The 21256-nt window shown below is 42.6% G+C and overlaps 1 protein-coding gene across 2 annotated transcripts in view; it reads right to left on the reverse strand.

The window, feature by feature from the left end:
- Window positions 1–21256, reverse strand: part of CD109 (CD109 molecule) — a 130423-nt gene that overhangs the window by 75751 nt on the left and 33416 nt on the right. For both annotated transcript variants that reach the window (XM_053603063.1, XM_053603064.1), the window contains one exon: window positions 11321–11446. In XM_053603063.1, the coding sequence (XP_053459038.1) occupies window positions 11321–11446 (126 nt within the window). The remainder of the gene's footprint in view (window positions 1–11320; window positions 11447–21256) is intronic.

Raw genomic sequence — 21256 nt, forward strand, 5'->3', positions numbered from 1 at the left:
ACCAGCCTGCACAGCTGGATGCAGATGGAGAAATTCAGTACCATGGAAAACACCGGAGAAGAGCCAGGTGGGGGAGTATCATGAAATGATATTGGATGTGAAGAGTTCAGGGTGCTTTGAAATATTCAAGCAAAGATGTTCAACAGGCAGGGGCTACTCAGGTCTGGAGCTCAGAGGGCTAGGTTCTGTCAGAGAGACACATGTGAGAGTCACTGGTATACAGGCAGAAATTGAAACCATATCTGCAGGTGAACTCCCCAAGAGTGAGAAAGGAAAGGAAGTTAAAACCAAACCTTGCAACATGCCAATCTGCACGGGGAAAAAACGACGAGAGCAACCAAGGGGACTCCAGACATGTAGAATGAACCCAAGGAGCTAAACTGAAATGAGTTAGAGAGATTAAACAACTGACATTAAACATTAAACAACTTTTATTTTTTAGATTAGCCAGAAAGGAAATGTGAAGCCATTGCATGGGGAGCAAGATCAAAGTGCAGTGTTTATCATTTTGTTTTGTTTTGTTTTTTATGTGAAATAACTTCAGCATATTAGATTTGTGGAAAGATCCAGGGCAGAAAGTCATGGGGATTGAAGACAGAGGCGCGGTAAGAGATTGTCAATACTGGAATGCTGCTTCTGAGAACACAGGAGGGAGTTCTCAGAAGAACTCTCCAAGGCAGAGGAGCCGTGTCAGTCTTAGATAGGAAGAGTGACATCTTTCTGTAACAGAAGAGAATAAGCCTGGGCTGGTCACGGAGGCAGGAAGGTGTGTAAATCTGATGGAGAAAATTAAAGACATTGCCATCTGATGATGGCAATGCAGCTGTTTCTACAGAGAAGGAGAAAATCCACTCAGAGTGAGGAGGAAGGAGCCAGAACCACCTTCTAAGGTAGCTTTCTCCTGAATCCTCCCTCTCGTGCGCAAGAATTATAAATATCCGGGTGCTCCCGTTGAAACTGGTATGAAACACATGAGGAACTGAAGTTGGTCACCCTGACAGTCGCTCAAGGTGACAGGACTTGTGAAAAACAGAATCTAACCAATGACCAAGGCACAGACTGGAGATTTTCAACTGCTGTGCCATGAGAGGATCTTAGTGTGCAGCAAAAATTTTAAAGACCATTAATTAAATTATTTTTTAAAGAAGTTCAAAGCACGGTGTTTGGTTGTGTGTTTTTTTTTTATCGGCATAATTTAAGTGAGCCGGGAAGTTTAAGCATAGTTTCAAATGGGCCATGAGATTAAAAAAAAAAAAAAAGGTTGAAAAACACAGACACAGTGGGCACAAGGCCGCAGTGAGAAGGACAGGGCAGGCGCCTGGGGTCACGCGCTCACTCACCCCTACAGAGGGGTGCCCGCAGCACCCGTGTGTACGCTGTGCAAAGGACAACCTGATGTCCTTGGTAGAAATGTACTAGCCAGAAGCACAGTCTCATTAAAAAGAAAAGAAAAAGAAAACAGTAAACATACAAAACTCACTCATCTCACCCTCTCTGTTTCTACTGAAAGTGAAAATGATCAGTTTTTAAGACATACAACATGAGCACCTTTCTTGGGCACCTACCCCAAACAAGGGAATTAAAACAGCACTATTGCTTCAGCTTCCTGCCGGATGCGAAAGCTACCCTCGAGGCAAAAAAAAAAAAGAAATCCCTTTCTCTTTCTTTTCTCCGTTTGTCACCCCACCCAGGAGTCGGTGCTGATTTCGGTACCCTGCCTGGTCCCCAGGGCTGCCACCACCAGTCAGAGTCCAGCAGTAAGTCATCATTCTCCAAAACTACCCTAAGCCACTGAAAACTGAGTGCCACATCGAACAAGCTATACACACATCACACCAATGTCAAATTCTTGCTTTTGATGTTGTGCTATAATAACATCAGATTCAACCACACATGCATGAAAGTATACAGGACCTATCTGAATTATCTTTATGACATCTTTTCAATCTACTCCAAAGTAAAAAGTTCTTTTGAAAATTTATCTTCTTATGCCTTCTATGACCAGGGTTATACAGCCTGCTCAGTTGGCATACCTGGGTCTATGAGAATAGTTCTTTGCTACTTTGGGTAATGTATTGCTGGGTGACGGTAAGCTATCCTCAGTAATCCCTGATGGATATTGAGGGAGAAATGCTACCAGGGAGCCTCTACACTGGACTCAAATGCTCAGTCTAAAGGCATGGCAGTTGTGGTCAGAGTGTGAGACCTCAAGAGCAAGCCAATGTGTCTGGAGGTGACCCTGTGGCACCCTCAGGTCACACAGTAGAGGTGGACATCTTCACCAACGCACACAGCAGGTCCTGTTGACATCTCAATTCAGTCTAAAGGGGTGACCATTTTGAAACAGCTACTGCTGCACATGTTAGTTGAACTTTACAGAGTGGAAAGTATGAGGAAATCAGCCTCTAGTCCTGACCCTGCCACAGCTCACCGTGTGAGCCTGACCAAGTCATGTCGCTTCTCTCTATAAAATGCAGAGTTGGACCTGGGTGACTGCTGGGGTCCCTGGCAGCACTGCGACCTGTGATCTGGGTGACTGCTGGGGTCCCTGGCAGCACTGCGACCTGTGATCTGGGTGACTGCTGGGGTCCCCGGCAGCACTGCGACCTGTGATCTGGGTGACTGCTGGGTTCCCCAGCAGCACAGCAACCTGTGATCTGTGCCGATGCTTCTCCAGATCTTCCATTTCACTAGGGAACACGACACACTAAAGTCTGACCCCAGAGTTTTCTAACGGATGCCAAAAAGCTATCCCTGCACAGAAGGGTAGGGAGGAGACACTGGAAAGGGGCACACTCCGAGGGTGGCTTCTGGAGGGAAGGAACTAGTCAAAGGAAGCAACTCCCCATGAAAATGTGCATGGCGTCCAAAAATTAAAATGCATAGTGCCAGAGGACAGGCTGTAACAGGCCAAAGGGTCCAGTGACGTCTCAGGGATAATACGGCACGAGTATCACGAGTGCAACTTCGATTTTATGAGGGACTGAGATACTCAGTTCTTCAGTGCTGCCCTGAGCGTGTGTATCCGGCCCCACGGAAGAAAGGAGAATGAAGCACTGAGCTCTGCCAGGGGAGCCTCTAAGTCAACACTTAAAACCGACCCCTCCCTCCTTCTGTCACCACACAAGGAAGGAAGAACTGGAGGTCCTTCCCAACACAAAAGCATGCTTATAAGGAGAGGCTAGCAAAAGTATTTTGGAAGCCATAGTCACATTCCAGAGAGGATGCCACTGTTTTCTGACCTGTCCAAGCCTGCTCCATGCTTTCCGTTAAGTTGTCATCACGAGCCAGCGAAGCTACCAGATGCTACTTGTAGAGTGAGTCAGGGACAAGAACTGGCCAAACAAAGATGTGCTCTTCTGCAAAGGAAAAGCAGCTCCAGAGACGCCGACCAGCAGGTGTGAGCTGATCCTGACCCTGGACGGCCAGGCCAGGAGAGACAGGGAGTGTGAGGAAAGCCTATAAAAAGCAGAGAGGAGTGGGCAGCCCTCACCTGACCTTCCTGTAACAACTAACTCAAGGGAAAGTAGATGTAACTGTTAGAAGCAAAGGAACAGCTCAGTGCAGACTGTTTCTGAATTACATAATAATTCAATACCCACAGTTCACCAAACTGGCTCCAAAAGAGTGATTCTGAGCCTTAAGTCGGTTGAGTTTTCTTTATTCTATTTCTTGCCCACCACTGCCACCCTGTCCCCAGCATCCCTGGTTTGGGATTGAGACAAGGGCGGAGAAAATGCAAACAGCCACAGCTAGAAGGGACTGTAAAGTTACGGAGCTCCATGGTGCCCACAGCTGGCTGCACAGCTGCAGTATCGAGAAACATACTAAACGTACTAAATACAAATGCAATACAAACGCAAAAATACAGATGATATCAAAGGTTTTGAATTAGTACGTCTAAGCTCAACTGAGCTGGTCAGTAGAGAGGTGAACAGTTGAGAGCAGCACAGCGAGGCACTCACAAAATAAACAGGACAGCTTGTCCCTAGACCCACACTGTGTCCACTGTCCAACACTGCCTCTCAGGGAAACAGATAAATACTAAACATTTCCAGCTGTGACCATCATTCAGTTCTTCTCTAAAGGTAGTCCAAAAACCACAGAGAATCTTCTAGAGTGCTTATTTAAGATTCAAATTCCTAAGTCTCATGCCAGTAAGTTGTTCCTGGAGGTGAGACCTGGATTACGCACCTTACAACTCCCCAGTGCGTTGACTCTGCTGCCCTGATGTTTTCAGAACCACTGGCAAGTTCCAGCAGGTCGGAGCCTCAGGTGGTCCCGGCGGTGAACCCAGTTGCCTAAGCCTCACCGAAGGGAGAACAGACTTCAGCTGACCCGGAGGAAAGAGGGCACGAGAAGTTGATAGGGATCTCTCACTGCTTGGGAAGCCTCCTTTGGGTTCTCAGAGGAACATAAGACCTAAGCTCTGGGCTGTCCACAGGAAGACATGCGGGGAGCCGGCTGGGTGGCCACACTCCTCCTGGTTACTGGGACCCTGCTTCTCTAAACACCTATATTAGGCTTTCTTTTAAAGAACCTCTAAAATTACATTCTAGTAAGCTAGAATATACTTTTCAAATCACAGAGGCAAAACATTTGTAACTAAATGTGGCATAATTATACAACAGAATATTTTTCAGCCTTAGGAATGTTCATATATGCTCTAAAGTAGAGGAACCTGGAAAACAAGCCAGTCACAGAAAGAGGTTCTGTATGTATCCCCTGATAGGAGGTGATGAGAGTAATCAGAGTCACAGAGACACAAAGAAGAATGGTGGTTGCCAGGGGATGGGGAAGGGTGGAGAAAGAGGAGTTGTTTAATGAGTATAGATCTTTAGTTTTGTAAGATGAAAAGAGTTCTGGAGATGGATGGTAGGGACAGTTGCACACCAATATACAAGTATTTAATACCACTGAACTGCACACTTAAAATGGTTAAGATGGTAGATTTTGTTATATGCATTTTATAATAAAAAAAATCGAGAAAAATACATCTGCAACCACAGTATTTGGGAGAGCTATCAATACTAGTCAAGAGATAACTATTACAAATAAGGTCCCAAAAGAAGTATTAAAAAGAGTCAAAATGCAAGCAGTATCTAACTTTTAAAATAAGATATCTTCCCAAGGTATATTTATAAGTCAATTATCAAATAGAACATATTTCTCACTTAACCTGTAATAAAGTTGAAGAATAACAGCCCTATAAAACACACTTCTGTGGCAAGATGTCACAGCTAAAATATACTTCTACCTTCTAAGAAGAGAGGTTGGTACTCTAGGAAGTTAAGAAAGAAATGATGGGAAAGGGCTAGGCCATCAAAGTATGACAGAGGTAGAAGAGACTGATTCTTCTCAAAAGAAGTACATTCCTCAAAGTAGCAAAGGGCTGTTCTCATAGGCACAGGTATGCCAGTGGAGCACATGCATAAGTTGCACAAAAAGGACCAATGCTCTTACCAAATTGAACCACTTTTAAGGAGTCTTAATAATTATAATCAAGAGTTTCTTTGCAATTAAGCTAGCAATGTAAAAAAAAAAAAAAGTCTACGAATATATAGAGAATTTGTTACATCCCATCATCATGTACTGCACAATGGAGAGGAAAAGTAAGAATAAAAACCTAACAGTTTTATAGATAAAAATCATTACTCGTCATAAAAAAAAAAACAAAACCTGAAGGTGAAAAGCAATACTTGCAGGTCAAATGCAACTGAAGTTAATTCAGAATGTTTAAAAATATAATAAATGACTTATTCATTTTTATTCTACAAACAAACATGCTGCAATTAGGAAAATGCTAAGAAGCACTTCAAGTATATTTTACCTGAAGGAGTCTCTTCCCAACTAGAGGAAAAAGTGAGTAGAGAATGTCACTTTCCAGTTATCTGCACAGTCACTACAAATCAATGCTTTGATAAGCCCTGTATTTTTTTCTAAATATATCATCCCTTAACAGCAATACTAAAATCATTCCATACATATTTTGCCTAAAAACAAAGAGTACTTCAAAACATTCTCCTGAAAATAAGTATTTTCCCCCTCCCTGAGTTTTATACTGAGAATAGTCATTGCCTTGGGGAAAATTAAACTATAGTCTATGATGGTCAATTATTTAAAGGGCAAGCACACTTCTGCTGCGCAAGGCTATTTAAATAATAAATATATTTCCTCCATTGTTACCATTCACTGTTAAAATTAAAAGTTTTTAATACTAAGTTATATATAGTCTGTGAAGCCACACAGGAGTCAAGGAAAGACAAAAACCAGAGACTAAGGCCACAGCCAAGTTCATGTCTCATAACATTTCTTTGTTTATACTGACCCCTCGTGGCCCTATTAAAAAAGGCACTTTTTTAATAAAGCGGCTAATTTTTTTTCTTAGTTGTGTCCCTCTAACAAACACATCACCAATAACAAGTACCTAATCAACCTACTTGTCTTTTAAAAAAGAAAGATGTTTTATAGAATGTGGAAAGGGAGAAATTATACTATTTAATTCAAAATAAATGATTATTATACTACAGCATTCACACATTTGATGACTACCGACTTCTCTACCTAAGTGCAAAGGACTACACTAGGTCCCAGGAAGAGAGTGGTGAACAAGACCAAAAGGGCACTACCTTTACCGAGGCCACCAATTTAAAGTGACATGAATGAACCAACGGAAGCACACAGTGCTGTGGAAATGTCTGGAGGGGCCAGGCCATTTTAGAAAATGCTGGCAGATCAAAAGCATGTATCTAGAACACCAAAGTAAAAAACAGCACTCCAGGCTGCCAAGAAAAGGCTCTGAGATGAGACAGATGGTGAGGCTGAGAAACTTAAAGGATAGAATATGTCTAAAGTATAGAGTTCCAGGGCAAGGGTGGCACTTAACAAGGCTAAAGAGATAGGCAAGAGCCAGATGCTGTGAATGTTTTTAACTTTTTAAGCAGTTAAACTTCCTTATGGGAATCACCTTATTTTCTGTCAAAGCAATATGACAGGCCAAGTCTACAAACCACAACAGAAGGAATTCTATAAATCTTTTTAAAGTACAATCTCACATCTTCCACAAGTCTTTCTCCACTCTTCTGTCCCCCTTTCTCTTCTGGTACTTATTCTCTTCACTATTCATTGACCAAATCAATCTCTTGGCACCTGTCACCCCACCAAAACTGTCCTGTGCAGCAGTGGCTTTTGAATGGACCAACAATGAAAACCCTGGCCCAAGGGCAGCCCATGTGTAGGCCACAAGCCACCTGCAAAGAGGCTTGCTTGTAAGGCGCTGAGCATGATGGATATTTGGCCAAGCCCACTCATATTTTGACTGGAGAACACCACAGAGGTTGGCACAGTGAGAGAAGAAAGGACCAGACCACAAAAAACAGAGGGAGTATTTGGCCCCTAAATCATGGGTGCTCATCCTTACAAAAGACCCTCTTTATCACCCAGGTGGCCTCAGTACCTTACAATTCCTCTGCTGCTGCACTGACTGGTACGTTTGTTACCATTCTGCCATTTAACCTTTATCATTTTATTCATGTCACCACAACAAAGACCTTTGAAAGTACAGGTCACATGTTGAGCATCCTTGTATTAATCACAGCAATGTAAGTCCTCAACATGTACTGGGTGGGTGGATGGATGGGTGATAGATGGATGGATAGATGATGGATGGATGATGGATGGATGGATGGATGGATGATAGATGGATGGATAGATGATGGATGGATGATGGATGGATGATGGATAAATGGATGGATGGATGAATGGATAGATGGATGGGTGATAGATGGATGGATAGATGATGGATGGATGATGGATGAATTGATAGATGATAGATGGATAGATGATGGATGGATGGATGATGATGGATGGATAGATGGATGGATGATGGATAAATGGATGGATGGATGGATGGATGATGGATGAATGAATAGATGGATGGATGGATGATAGATGGATGGGTGATGGATGGATAGATGATGGATGGATGGATGGATGGATGATGGATGAATTGATAGATGATAGATGGATGGATAGATGATGGATGGATGGGTGATGGATGAATAGATAGATGATGGAGGTATGATGGATGAATGATGGATGGATGATGGATAGATAGATGATAGATGGATAGATGATGGATGGATGGATGGATGATGGATGGATGACAGATGGATGGACAGATGATGGATGAATGGATGGATGGATGATGGATGGATGACAGATGGATGGATGGATGAATGATGGATAGATGGATGGGTGATGGATGAATGGATAGATGATGGATGGATGATGGATGAACAGAAGAATGATGAATGGATGGATAATGAACAGATGGATGGATGGATGGGTGATGGGTGGATAAATGGATGGATGGATAGATGGGCAGGTGGACAAAAATCTGACTCCTGCAGAATGAAAGTGGGAACTGAAAATAATATCTAACTGCTTAGAACTTATAATATGCTTCCCTCCACCTTCTCTACAAGCTCAAATGTCCACTTCCCAAGGATTCATCACACATTGCTCGAGGCGTCCATACTCCTTTACATGTCTCTACGCTTAACTCATTTCACTCTCTCCCTCTGTACTGCCACCTCTGCATGAGCCAACTGTACTCTTCATCTTCACAAAGATACTCAGAAACAGGTGCTGACTGAGGGGGACTAGTTCTGCTTTTAGGATTTGATCCAAAAAAAATTTTTTAACTAAAAAAAAAGAAAACTTAAAGAATGTTTAATCCCTCAGTTTGGGGAAAATTCTGGGTCTATAGAACATGCTCATTATATATTTGTAGACTTATAAACATTAGTAAGTTTATTGCTCTGCTACAGATAATTGTAGAATCTTGAAGCAATGAAGTGACTAGAAAGCTGCCATTTGATCTAGTAAATGAAAGATAGAGTGGGAGGGCTGTGTGTGTGTTTGGGGAGTTACTCAATGTCATGGGGTTCTGACTTCTCCTCATAAAATAGGCTTAGTCACGTCTACCATGCAGAATTACACGGTATGCAGAATAAATATGAGAACATGCATAAAACTTTATGCTGTGCATGGCCAGTAGCAGATCCATAACCATCCTAAAATTATTATAATTACATCACATTTCAGAGAATAGCTAGTGATGGCCCACAGTTTACATTGTGAGAGACCACTACCTCACCCACATGAAACATTGCCCCCATGTCTTTTCCTAAACTCACATTCTTCTAACACGTAGACTCTTACTATAGTTATTATTACATTGTTACAAATAAGAAGAATATTAGTAATCTAAAGACTTCAGCTGCAAATCCTACAACATGATCTTAATGGCTACATTATTCTCTAAAAATACAGGGTGTTGATACAGCCTGTGTGCAATTTAGAATAGACAACTACAGACACCCTGTATGGACCTCTTTTATAACACTGCCTCCAGGGCAGCGCCTGTGGCTCAAAGGGGTAGGGCGCTGGCCCCATATGCCGGAGGTGGTGGGTTCAAACCCAGCCCTGGCCCAAAACTGCAAAATAAATAAATTAAAAAAAAAAAAAACACTATTAAAAAAATAAATAAATAAATAACACTGCCTCCAATATTCTTTTAAATCACGTCATGGCTGGGTGCAGTGGTTCATGCCTATAATCCTGACACTTTGGGAGGCCATACATGAGTGCAGTGGTCAGAGCCTATGTCACTGGAACCTCAAATTCCCAGGCTCAAGTAGTTCTCCTCCCTCAACCTCACGAGTAGCTAGGACTACTGGTGCATGCCACCACGCCCAGCTAATTTTTCTTTGTTTTTTGTAGAGATAGGGTCTTTCTATGCTGCCCAGGTTGGCTTCAAACTCCTGGCCTCAAGTGATTCTCCCACCTCAGCCTCACAAGTGCTGGGGTTACAGGCGTGAGCCACTCTGCCCAGCAGGAATCACAATTCTAAGATGTGAAATAGCCATATATTTCCATCTGTCTGCTGAGGCGTCTCTTACCAGTAGCACAAGGTAAGAGGAAGGAAGGTTATATATTAGATAGAACCATATAAATTGCTCATATTTGTCACTTTTGACCTACAAAACTGGCAATTTTACATCGAACCTAATTATTTATCACTTTTTCTCTTAAATTAATCTAATAGATACTGCTTTGAAACTGATCAAGGCGGCTCGACGCCCATAGCTCAGTGGTTAGGGCGCTGGCCACATGCACCAGGGCTGGTGGGTTTGAACCCGGCCGGCCAGCTAAACAAAAATGACAACTGCAACAAAAAAATAGCTGGGCGTTGTGGCGGGCACCTATAGTCCCAGCTACTTGGGAGGCTGAGGCAAGAGAATCGCTTAAGCCCAAGAGTTTGAGGTTGCTGTAAGCTGTGAGGCCACAGTACTCCACCGAGGGGGACATAGTGAGACTCTGTCTCAAAAAAAAAAAGAAAGAAAGAAAGAAAGAAACTGATCAAAGGTTTTACTCTGTCTTCTATCTTCTAACCAGGCCCCAGCCTCTAGGTGTTTTGACCATGATGGTGGAGTCATGGGGTCACGGCCATCAGAGACCTGAGTTCAAATCTGACTTCTTTTGTTTTCCAGCTCTAAGCCCTTTGGCAAGTTGCAAAGCTACCACTACATGTCCTACAATGCCCAGGACAGAGCCCACAAAAAAGGATTTTTATCCAAAATGTCAATAGTGAAAAGCCCTGTTCTAATAAAACTATTTTTTAAAACTCTTACCCACTAATTTCTATGTATTTCTAATTCCATAGGAAAATAGTCAATACATTTTCAAGTAACATGCAAGGATGCACGGGAGAAAACCTGGAGCATTTTCACGTCCCTGCCCTGGCGGATCTCAGAGCTACACACGTCAGCAGCAAACACAGGAAGGGGTGGAGGAGCTGGGGAGAAGAGAATGGAGGAGCAGAGGCCACATGGCTGCTCCTTAAACAAAGATTAAGTCATTTAGTCCACTCGCTCTTAAGAAGTGACTTGCAAAACTTTGCCAAATTTACCAAATAACAGCTTATCCTTTAAATGTTCATTACCTAGTTCTAAAATGCTCAATACATGCAATAAATAAGTAAACACTTATTTAATCAGTTTTATACTCAAATGCCAAAATGTTTTATTCTTCACATATATCATAGAAAAAGACAACAATGATTACAACTCTAACATATTATAACGAAGGCTAAGCCATTGACAAACATAGCAAATTCAAAATACACCACTTAAATTATCTAGATGTGCATGTATTATTTTCTTTCTATTCATTGAATACATGACTTTGGAGATATTTTCCCATCTGACCTATTCAAATCATTTTAACATTCCCCCCAAAAAATATTTATACTCACATTCACTTGAACTTGAATGGACCAGTCACCAAGTATTGGATGGGAAGATAATTGAAAAGTTTTGGAAATAACTCCAAGCTCACTTTGTTGTGCCAACCACTGTTGGATCAAATTTGACTTGGGGTCCTAGAATAAAAAGCACAGATGTGACTATAAAGGCTGTCCACACACATGTGTATCCTGTCCAGCTAGGAATGATGCCTTGCAGTACTCTTGGACACATCCAGAACCTTCCCCAATATATGGCACAAAGACAGGTTTTAGAAAATGTTAGCCCTATATTACCAGAGAAGACAAATCAAAATTTCTCCTTTCTTTGTACTTCTCCAGAGGTCATATTCATTCTGCTCCACCTCTTAAATCTGGGCACCATATTTTCTTCTTCATAAAACACTACACGGCACACATCACCAAACCCGTGGTGGCAGTGGTGGTGCCGGTGCTAGAAAAAGCTCCCCGGTAGCCCTACCAGGCCCATTTATGGAAGGCTTACTATGTGTCCATACCCTGTCCTATGGGTAATTATACTCCTTTTTCAGAGTCGGAGTATCTTCACTTTATGGTAGAGAGAAGACTAATGCCTCGGGAGGGAAGTAAGCATTCAACTGTAAGTGACTGGCATGACCCAGTATTTCAGCACCAAGATGTGATGGGATTCTGGATTCAAACCCATGTCTGTCTTTCAACTCAACCAAAGTATATCAGAGAGATATCTACCCAAGGAAATATATGAAAAACACGTCAGTCTTCTATAATCTCCCAAACAACCATCCCTTCCTGCAACATTCATCCAAGCCATTCCAGCAGCCCTCCCAGACTCCTCTCTCACATTCCCAGTCTGTCAACTCTGCCTCATTAACATCTCTCATTTGCCACCTTCTTCCTACCCACACATCCAGGCACCACCACATCCTACTTTCTATCTAACACAACGAATCTCTCCCCTCCAGTCTTGCCCCCTCCCTGGCATCAGCATCCTACATCAGAAACACTAATCTGAGGACTCACCGTGGCCAAAATGCTTGCCGCAGTTCCCGGCATGTAATGAGCAATGAGTAAATACTGCCTGGGACCATCACCCCTAGGTACGGTGGCTTTTGTTTGCCTACAGAACATCTGCCCTCCTTTGCCTACTTTACAAGGCCCTTAATAATCTGACCCTACCATCTACACTGCTAGGCTCGCCTTCCTCCAAAGACACAGATTCATTCTCAGTTCAGCCCAAACCCCTGCATCTAGGCCTCTGTAATAGCTCCACAATTCCCTCCCTTTCCTGTCTAGCCCCCTGCCTTCTATCTTACCTCCAGCAGGCAGAGGTGACCGATTCCTGGAGGACCCTTGCACATAGGGTGTGTTTATCCCTCTTGAGTACCTACTACTGCTAACAGTAGTAATACATGTTCATTTCACATGTTTTATTTTCCAAAAGTATATATTTTTATTCCCAACTAGACTGAACTTAGAGCAAAATCAGAAGTTTTCCCTGGTTCTCATTCTCTAAGCTTTGACTAGAAGTGGAGGTTTGGCCCAGCATTAGGTGGCCAGCAGAAATCTCTCTCCCAAAGTGGGGGGATGAAAGTTAGAGGTAAACAAAGTGCTGAGAATGGACTAGGAAGCAGTTTAACAAGTCGGAAACAATTGTTAAAAACAGAGACCAAAGCGAGTCAAGAACAAGCAGGTCACTGTACCCTTGGCAAAGCCTTAGAACGGGCACTGACCAGCAGCTGTTTCCACTGCACCTGCCATAACTTGATGCATGGGAGGAAGGGCTACGGAGAGTAAAGGCTCAGGATCAAAGGAGGAAACACAAATGGAATGCACATGAAAACAATGAAATATCATTTTTCTTCTGCCAGACTGAGAAAGGTTTTAAAAATAATAATAATAATTTTTGATGTTACCTAAAGTCCAGGAAAAAGGAATTTCCCTATTCTACTGATGAATTACTGTGGTGAGGGTACGCATCTCTCCCAGACAGTGTCACAGATGTCCCAATTGACCTCATTGATGATTTTGCTCCTGGGTGACCTGGAGGGTTGGGAGTAAATGAGACAGTCCCTCTGGTTTCCCAGGCCTGTCTTGGTCCTAGGTCTCACTGTCACCAACCAGGAAACATAGAGAACGCAGAAACTCTGAGGGTCTACAGAGCACATCAGGATGTGAAGGGACCTGGCATGGCCACTTCACAGCAGAGGCAGCATTAGCACACAGTCATCTCCCATGGGGACGTTCACATGTACAGTGTGAACAGCCCCTCACCACAGCCAGACACACTGTGCACCGGAGACCTGGAATGTTGGCCTCTTGGGTCCCTTCCCACGGCCTCTGGGGCTCCGTCAGATGCCCCAGCACCACACGGTACATGCTACCTGTGCCAGACCGTCTCACTAGCAAGTTCCCTGGCTGGGGAATATGTTCACAAGGACCATTTCTGGAGTCCAGGATTAGGCGTGAGGGACATGTCTGTCCAGCACGCAGAATTAGAGATGTTGGGTGACCTGAATGCAGCCCCCTCGCCTGGCCAGGGCTCTATTCTGTGGCCACCACTGCTGTGGCCAGAGTGTCAGGGCAGTCACGGGGTTTACTCCCAAGTCAGAAATGCTTGTTCCCATACAAGGCCGTTCACTTGTGCCAGGAGCAACAGCTTCTTAAAGGAGAGGTCACTGTGGAAGCCAGCCACGCCAGCCACCATCACAGGGTCAGAGGCACTCACTTCCACAATGCCAGACCCGACTGGCTAGAGAAGGCAGAACTAGGACAGCAGTAGCACATTTTCTCCACTGCTGAAAGGACATCTGAAGCCCCTTTCCTTCCTGAGGTCAGTTATTGGGACAAGCAAAATTAATAATACCCAATGATTCCTCCCTCCCCCCAAAAATAAATATATATGTATATTTATTTACTTATAAGTCAGACATTATTTATAAGTTGGATACTGTGGCAGACAGTATCTCGGTTACTGGCTACAACCCATCTTGGCTGGGTAAGAAGGGCCCCCAGTCCGCTCTCCCGTGCACTTCTCCGCAGCAGCCTGCAGGTGGAGCTGCACCACAGCTTAGTCCCCGTCAGGGGCTCCCGGTTCACTAAGTCCCACTTTTTTTTTTCTGGGATGTTTTGCCAAGAAACCAACTACTCCACTCTGAAAAGTGTAGAAAATATCACAGTTGAGTGGACACTAGCCCAAATGCCCGGGTTGGGCTGGAGGAGTATAACGGTGTAGACATTCACATCAGTGCTCCCACCTGGCCTCTGCCTTTAGAAGGAGGGGCACGTAGGGGCCTGGAGTTCACAGAGGGGCGTCATCACCCCCACACAGAGAGAACAGCAAGGCTCCGCCTCATTCACTAGTCCCAAACTCTGGGGTCCAGGTGGGATTTCAGTCTAAACTCCCTGCCCCTGGCTAAGAGTCCCTCAGTACCAGAGCAACCAAGAGGAAGGTCTCAGCCCTCAGCTGGGCACCAGGGCTCACACCTATAATCCTAGCACTCTGGGAGGCCATGGAGGACCCCTTGAGCTCAGGAATGTCAGACCAGCCTGAGCAACAGGGAGACCGCGTCTCTACCCCAAAAATAGAAAAATTAGTTGGGCATAGTGGCCTGCAACCTCTAGTCCCAGCTACTGAGGCTGAGGCAGAGGATTCCTTGAGCCCAGGAATTTGAGGTTGCTGTGAGCCACACTGATACCACAGCACTCTGGCATGGGAAACAGAGTGTGACTCTGTCTCAAAAATAAAAAATAAAAAAGAGGAAGGTCTCTCTGAGCCCTTTTAGGAAAGCCAGATGTCACATCCTAAGCCCAGAATTAGACAGATAAAGCCCAAAGAATCTACAAATCATAGTCAAAGGCAGATACTAAAGAAGAGCAGACAGGCAGAACTATAAAAATGCACAGACTACTTGTCCCCTATCAACAGTGTTAGTTCTGAGTTAATGCCTAAAACAGGCGATTTATCCAGTGCTGACATTTATTTGTTTGAAGTAGAAGGAAGGATTGAATGTAAACAGAGAGGGGCAGCCGAGGCAGACGTTTACTTCTAATCATCTATTTCACACACAGTTTGTGGCAGATATTAAGTTCTCCATATATGTGAATAAATGATGAAGGGTGGTATAAATGGAGTCAGTTCAGCCCTGCTCAGAGCGGCACATGAACTTAGAAATGCCATTCGCCATGCCAGTCTGCTTTATAGACATTCCAGTGTATGGCAAAGGCAGAAATTCACAGCACTGAGAACTACGGAGTAATACTAGTTCAATCCAGGAAATACACATTGAAAAAAATAAGGAAATATGCATTGAGTATGTGCCAACCAATGTGGTATTTGCTACAAATATATCTTAGCTTGAAATGATATGTAAACATGTTTCTTTGGTTGGTGTTTGTTGCTGTTTTAATTTATAACAACAAAGAAACTAAGAAGAATAGGAAAATACTGAACTAAAAGGCCTGAATCTGCCTCGCACACTATGTTATTCATTAGAATACTTGGGGTCACCAATGTCCTAGGACTGAGAGGGTTCCCAGGACCAGGGACCCTCAGTTTTAAAATTTGGAGTATCCAGCCTCCCGGACGTCTGGAAGAGCTGCGCCAGGACCCTCCCAGACCTCCAGAACAGCTGCACCAGGACCTCTCCCAGACCTCCGGAACAGCTGCACCAGGACCCGTGATCAGCAACCTCCTGGACCCCGGTAAGAGCTGCGCCAGGACCCTTGGAAGAGATGTGCCGAAACCAGCAATCGGCACCCACCCGGAACAGGGGAAAAGCTGCACCGGGACCCACTACCCCGCCCAGCGGGCCTCCCCATGCCCTGACCAGGAACTCCGGGAGCCACACAACCCCGCATCCTCCCTCCTGTACCCTCCCTACCTCCACACTAGCCCGCTTCTCTGGCCAGGGGCTCTGGTAGCCACATGCACTCCGGAGCCCTCCCTGCTTCTGCACAGAGCCCTTCTCCTGGCCAGAGACTGCTGGTGCCTTGGGCCCTCTGTGCCAAAGTCACTGGGTGCCAGGCACTCCCAGAACCGTGTGCACCACCCCCCGCCCTGTTGCTGGATCTGGGGGTGTCACACTCCGGAGCTGCTCCCAAAACCAGAACTCCCTGGCTGGGGCAGCCCCAGAAGAGCTACACAGAGTCATTTCCTACAAAGATCCAACAACAATAGAGTGATTCCCCCAGGGTCTAATCTCGGAGAGACACCACCCCAACTCTGACGACGGCCAGAAGCAATGGTGAAAAACAATCATGAGATGAAATCAAAGGAAAAACTGTGTGAATATGAATAATCAGAGTAGATCAACTCCCCAAGGAACAATGGGGCAGACACAGCACAAGATCCCATGCACAAATAGCTGAGATGTCAGATATCAAATCCAAAATCTGGATAGCAAATAAGATCGAATTAGAATTCCAAGCAGTCAAGAATTCAACGAATTCCAAGACCAAATGACCAAAGATTTTGACACATTGAGACAAGAAGTTGCAGCCCTCAAAGATCTCAGAAACACAGTAGAACCCCTCAGTAACAGAATGGAGCAAGCAGAAGAAAGGATTTCTGACATTGAAGACAAAGCTTTCAAACACTCCCAAACTCTCAAAGAGAAAGAGAAATGGAGGGCAAAAACAGATCACTCTCTCAGAGAGCTCTGGGATAATTTGAAGAAAATCAATATTCGTCTTATAGGGATCCCCGAAAGTGATGAAGTGGCTTCACAAGGCACAGAGTCTCTTCTCCATGAGATTATGAAAGAGAACTTCCAGACATGTCAAGAGATTCTGAATTTCAGATAGCTGACAGTTTCAGAACTCCAGCACGACTCAACCCAAATAAGACATCCCCCACACACATCATAATCAATTTCACTAAAGTTAATATGAAGGAGAAAATTCTGAAAGCAGCCAGACGAAAGAAAACCATCACCTACAAGGGGAAGAATATTAGAATAACTGCAGATCTCTCTGCTGAAAACTTTCAATCTAGAAGAGGATGGTCATTGACTTTTAATCTCCTAAAACAAAATAACTTTCAACCCAGGATCTTGTACCCAGCTAAACTGAGTTTCATTTATGATGGAGAAATTAAATACTTTAATGACATTCACATGTTGAAGAAATTTGCCACAACTAAACCAGCTCTCCAGGATATTATCAGACCTATCCTCCATAAAGACCAGAGTAATCCTCCACCACAAAAGTAAATCCACCCAGAAAATTTTGATCAAATTCCAACTTCCACAGTTGCAAAAGGATTAAAAATGTCCACCAGACTCTCAAAAGGCTTATTAATATTCTCAATTAATGTGAATGGTTTAAATTGTCCTCTAAAGAGGCATAGGTTGGCTGACTGGATACAAAAACTCAAGCGAGATAACTGCTGCATACAAGAATCTCATCTTACATTAAAAGACAGATAGAGACTCAGGGTGAAGGGATGGTCATCTATACTCTGGGCAAATGGAAAGCAGAAAAAAGCAGGCATTGCAATCCTATTCGCAGATGCAATAGGCTTTAAACCAACCAAAATAAGGAAGGATAAGGATGGACACTTCATATTTGTTAAAGGTAATACTCAATATGATGAGATCTCAATTATTAATATTTATGCACCCAACCACAAGGCACCTCAGTTTATAAGAGAAACTCTAACAGACATGAGCAACTCGATTTCCTCCACTTTCATAGTAGTTGGAGACTTTAACACCCCTTTACCAGTCCTGGATAGATCCTCCAAAAAGAAACTAACCAAAGAAATTTTAGATTTAAACTCAACCATTCAACATCTGGACTTAACAGACATCTACAGAACATTTTATCCGAAAAAAACTGAATACACATTCTTCTCATCAGCCCACGGAACATACTCCAAAATCGACCACATCCTAGGCCACAAATCTAACCTCAGCAAATTTTAAAAGATAGAAATTATTCCTTGCATCTTCTCAGACCATCATAGAATAAAAGTTGAACTCAATAACAATAGAAATCTACATAGCCATACAAGAACATGGAAGCTAAATAACCTTATGCTGAAGGATAGATGGGTTATAGATGAGATTAAGAAGGAAATCATCAAATTTTTGGAACAAAACAACAATGAAGACATGAATTATCAGAACCTCTGGGATACTACAAAGGCAGTCCTAAGAGGTAAATTTACAGCACTGCAATCCTTCCTCAAGGAAACGGAAAGAGAGGAAGTTAATAACTTAATGGGACATCTCAAGCAACTGGAGAAGGAAGAACATTCCAACCCCAAACCCAGCAGAAGAAAAGAAAGAACCAAAATCAGAGCAGAATTAAATGAAATTGAAAACAAAAGAATTATACAACAGATCAATAAATCCAAAAGCTGGTTTTTTGAAAAGGTCAATAAAATAGATAAACCTTTTCCTGGCCAACCTAACCAGGAAAAAAAGAGTAAAATCTCTAATTTCATCAATCAGAAATGGTAACAATGAAATAACAACAGACCCCTCAGAAATTCAAAAAATCCTTAACGAATATTACAAGAAACATTATTCTCAGAAATATGAAAATCTGAAAGAAATCGACCAATACCTGGAAGTACGCCACATACCAAGACTTAGCCAGAATGAAGTGGAAATGTTGAACAGGCCTATATCAAGTTCTGAAATAGGATCAACTATACAAAACCTCCCTACAAATAAAAGCCCAGGACCAGATGGCTTTACGTCAGAATTCTACCAAACCTTTAAAGAAGAACTAGTACCTATACTACTAAACCTCTTCCAAAATATAGAAAAATAAGGAATATTACCCAACACATTCTACGAAGCAAACCTCACCTTGATCCCTAAACCAGGGAAAGACCCAATGAGAAAAGAAAATTATAGACCAATATCACTAATGAATATTGATGCAAAAAATTCAATAATATCCTAACAAACAAAATCCAACAACACATCAAAAAAATTATACACCATGACCAAGTGGGATTTATCACAGGCTCTCAAGGCTGGTTCAATATACATAAATCTATAAATGTAATTCAGCACATAAACAAACTAAAAAATAAAGACCATATGATTCTCTCAATTGTTGCAGATAAAAACTTTCGATAATATCCAGCATCCCTTCATGATCAGAACACTTAAGAAAATTGGTATAGAAGGGACATTTCTTAAACTAATAGAGGCCATCTACAGCAAACCCACAGCCAATATCCTATTTAATGGAGTTAAATCAAAATCATTTCCACTCAGATCAGGAACCAGGCAAGGTTGCCCATTTTCTCCATTGCTCTTTAACATTGTAATGGAAGTTTTAGCCATTGCAATTAGGGAAGAAAAGGCGATCAAGGGTATCCACATAGGGTCAGAAGAGATCAAACTTTCACTCTTCGCAGATGATATGATCGTATATCTGGAAAAGACTAGGGATTCTACTACAAAACTTTTAGAAGTAATCAAGGAATACAGCAATGTCTCAGGCTACAAAATCAACACCCATTAAATCTTTAGCCTTTATATATACCAACAATAACCAAGCCGAAAAAACAATCAAGGACTCTATTCCATTCTCAGTAGTGCCAAAGAAGATGAAATATTTGGGAGCTTATCTAACAAAGGACGCAAAAGATCTCTATAAAGAGAACTATGCAACTTTAAGAAAAGAAATAGCTGAAGATGTTAACAAATGGAAAAACATACCATGCTCATGGCTGGGAAGAATCAACATAATTAAAATGTCTATACTACCCAAAGCAATATATAATTTGAATGCAATTCCTATCAAAGCTCCATTGTCATATTTTAAAGATCTTGAAGAAATAATACTTTGTTTTATATGGAATCAGAAAAAACCTCAAATAGCCAAAATATTACTCAGAAATAAAAACAATGCAGGAGGAATCACACTACCAGACCTGAGACTGTACTATAAATTGATAGTGATCAAAACAGCATGGTATTGGCACAAAAACAGAGAAGTAAATGTCTGGAACAGAATAGAGAACCAACAGATGAATCCAGCTACTTACCATTACTTGATCTTTGACAAGCCAATTAAAAATGTTCAGTGGGGAAAAGATTCCCTATTTAGCAAATGGTGCTGGGTGAACTGGCTGGCGATCTATAAAAGACTGAAACTATACCCACACCTTTCATCGTTAACTAAGATAGACTCTCACTGGATAAAAGATTTCAACTTAAGACACGAAACTTTAAAAATACTTGAAGAAAGTGCAGGGAAAACTCTTGAAGGAATCGGCCTGGGTGAATATTTTATGAGGAGGACTCCCCAGGCAATTGAAGCAGTATCAAAAATACATTGCTGGGACCTGATCAAACGAAAAAGCTTCTGCACAGCCAAGAACATAGTAAGTAAAGCAAGCAGACAGCCCTCAGAATGGGAGAAAATATTTGCAGGTTATACCTCCGATAAAGGTCTAATAACCAGAATCCACAGAGAACTCAAACATATTAGCAAGAAAGAACAAGTGATCCCATCTCAGGGTGGGCAAAGGACTTGAAGAGAAACTTCTCTAAAGACATATGCACAATCTACAGACACATGAAGAAAACCTCATCATCCTTTATCATCAGAGAAATGCAAATCAAAACTACTTTGAGTTATCACCTAACCCCAGTAAGAGTAGCCCACATAACAAAATCCCAAAACCAGAGGATGGATGCAGCGTGGATGCGGAGAAAAGGGCACACTTCTACACTGCTGGTGGGAATGCCCACTAATACGTTCCTTCTGGAAGGATGTTTGGAGTATACTTGGAGATCTAAAAACAGTCCTCCCATTCGATCCTATAATTCCTTTACTAGGTATATCTCCAGAAGACCAAAAATCACAATATAACAAAGACATCTGTACCAGAATGTTTATTGAAGCCCAATTCATAATTGCTAAGTCATGGAAGATGCCCAAGTGCCCATTGACCCATGAATGGACTAGAAAATTGTGGTA

The sequence above is a fragment of the Nycticebus coucang genome, chromosome 9 (assembly GCF_027406575.1).
Source record: "Nycticebus coucang isolate mNycCou1 chromosome 9, mNycCou1.pri, whole genome shotgun sequence".
Classification (NCBI taxonomy): domain Eukaryota; kingdom Metazoa; phylum Chordata; class Mammalia; order Primates; family Lorisidae; genus Nycticebus; species Nycticebus coucang.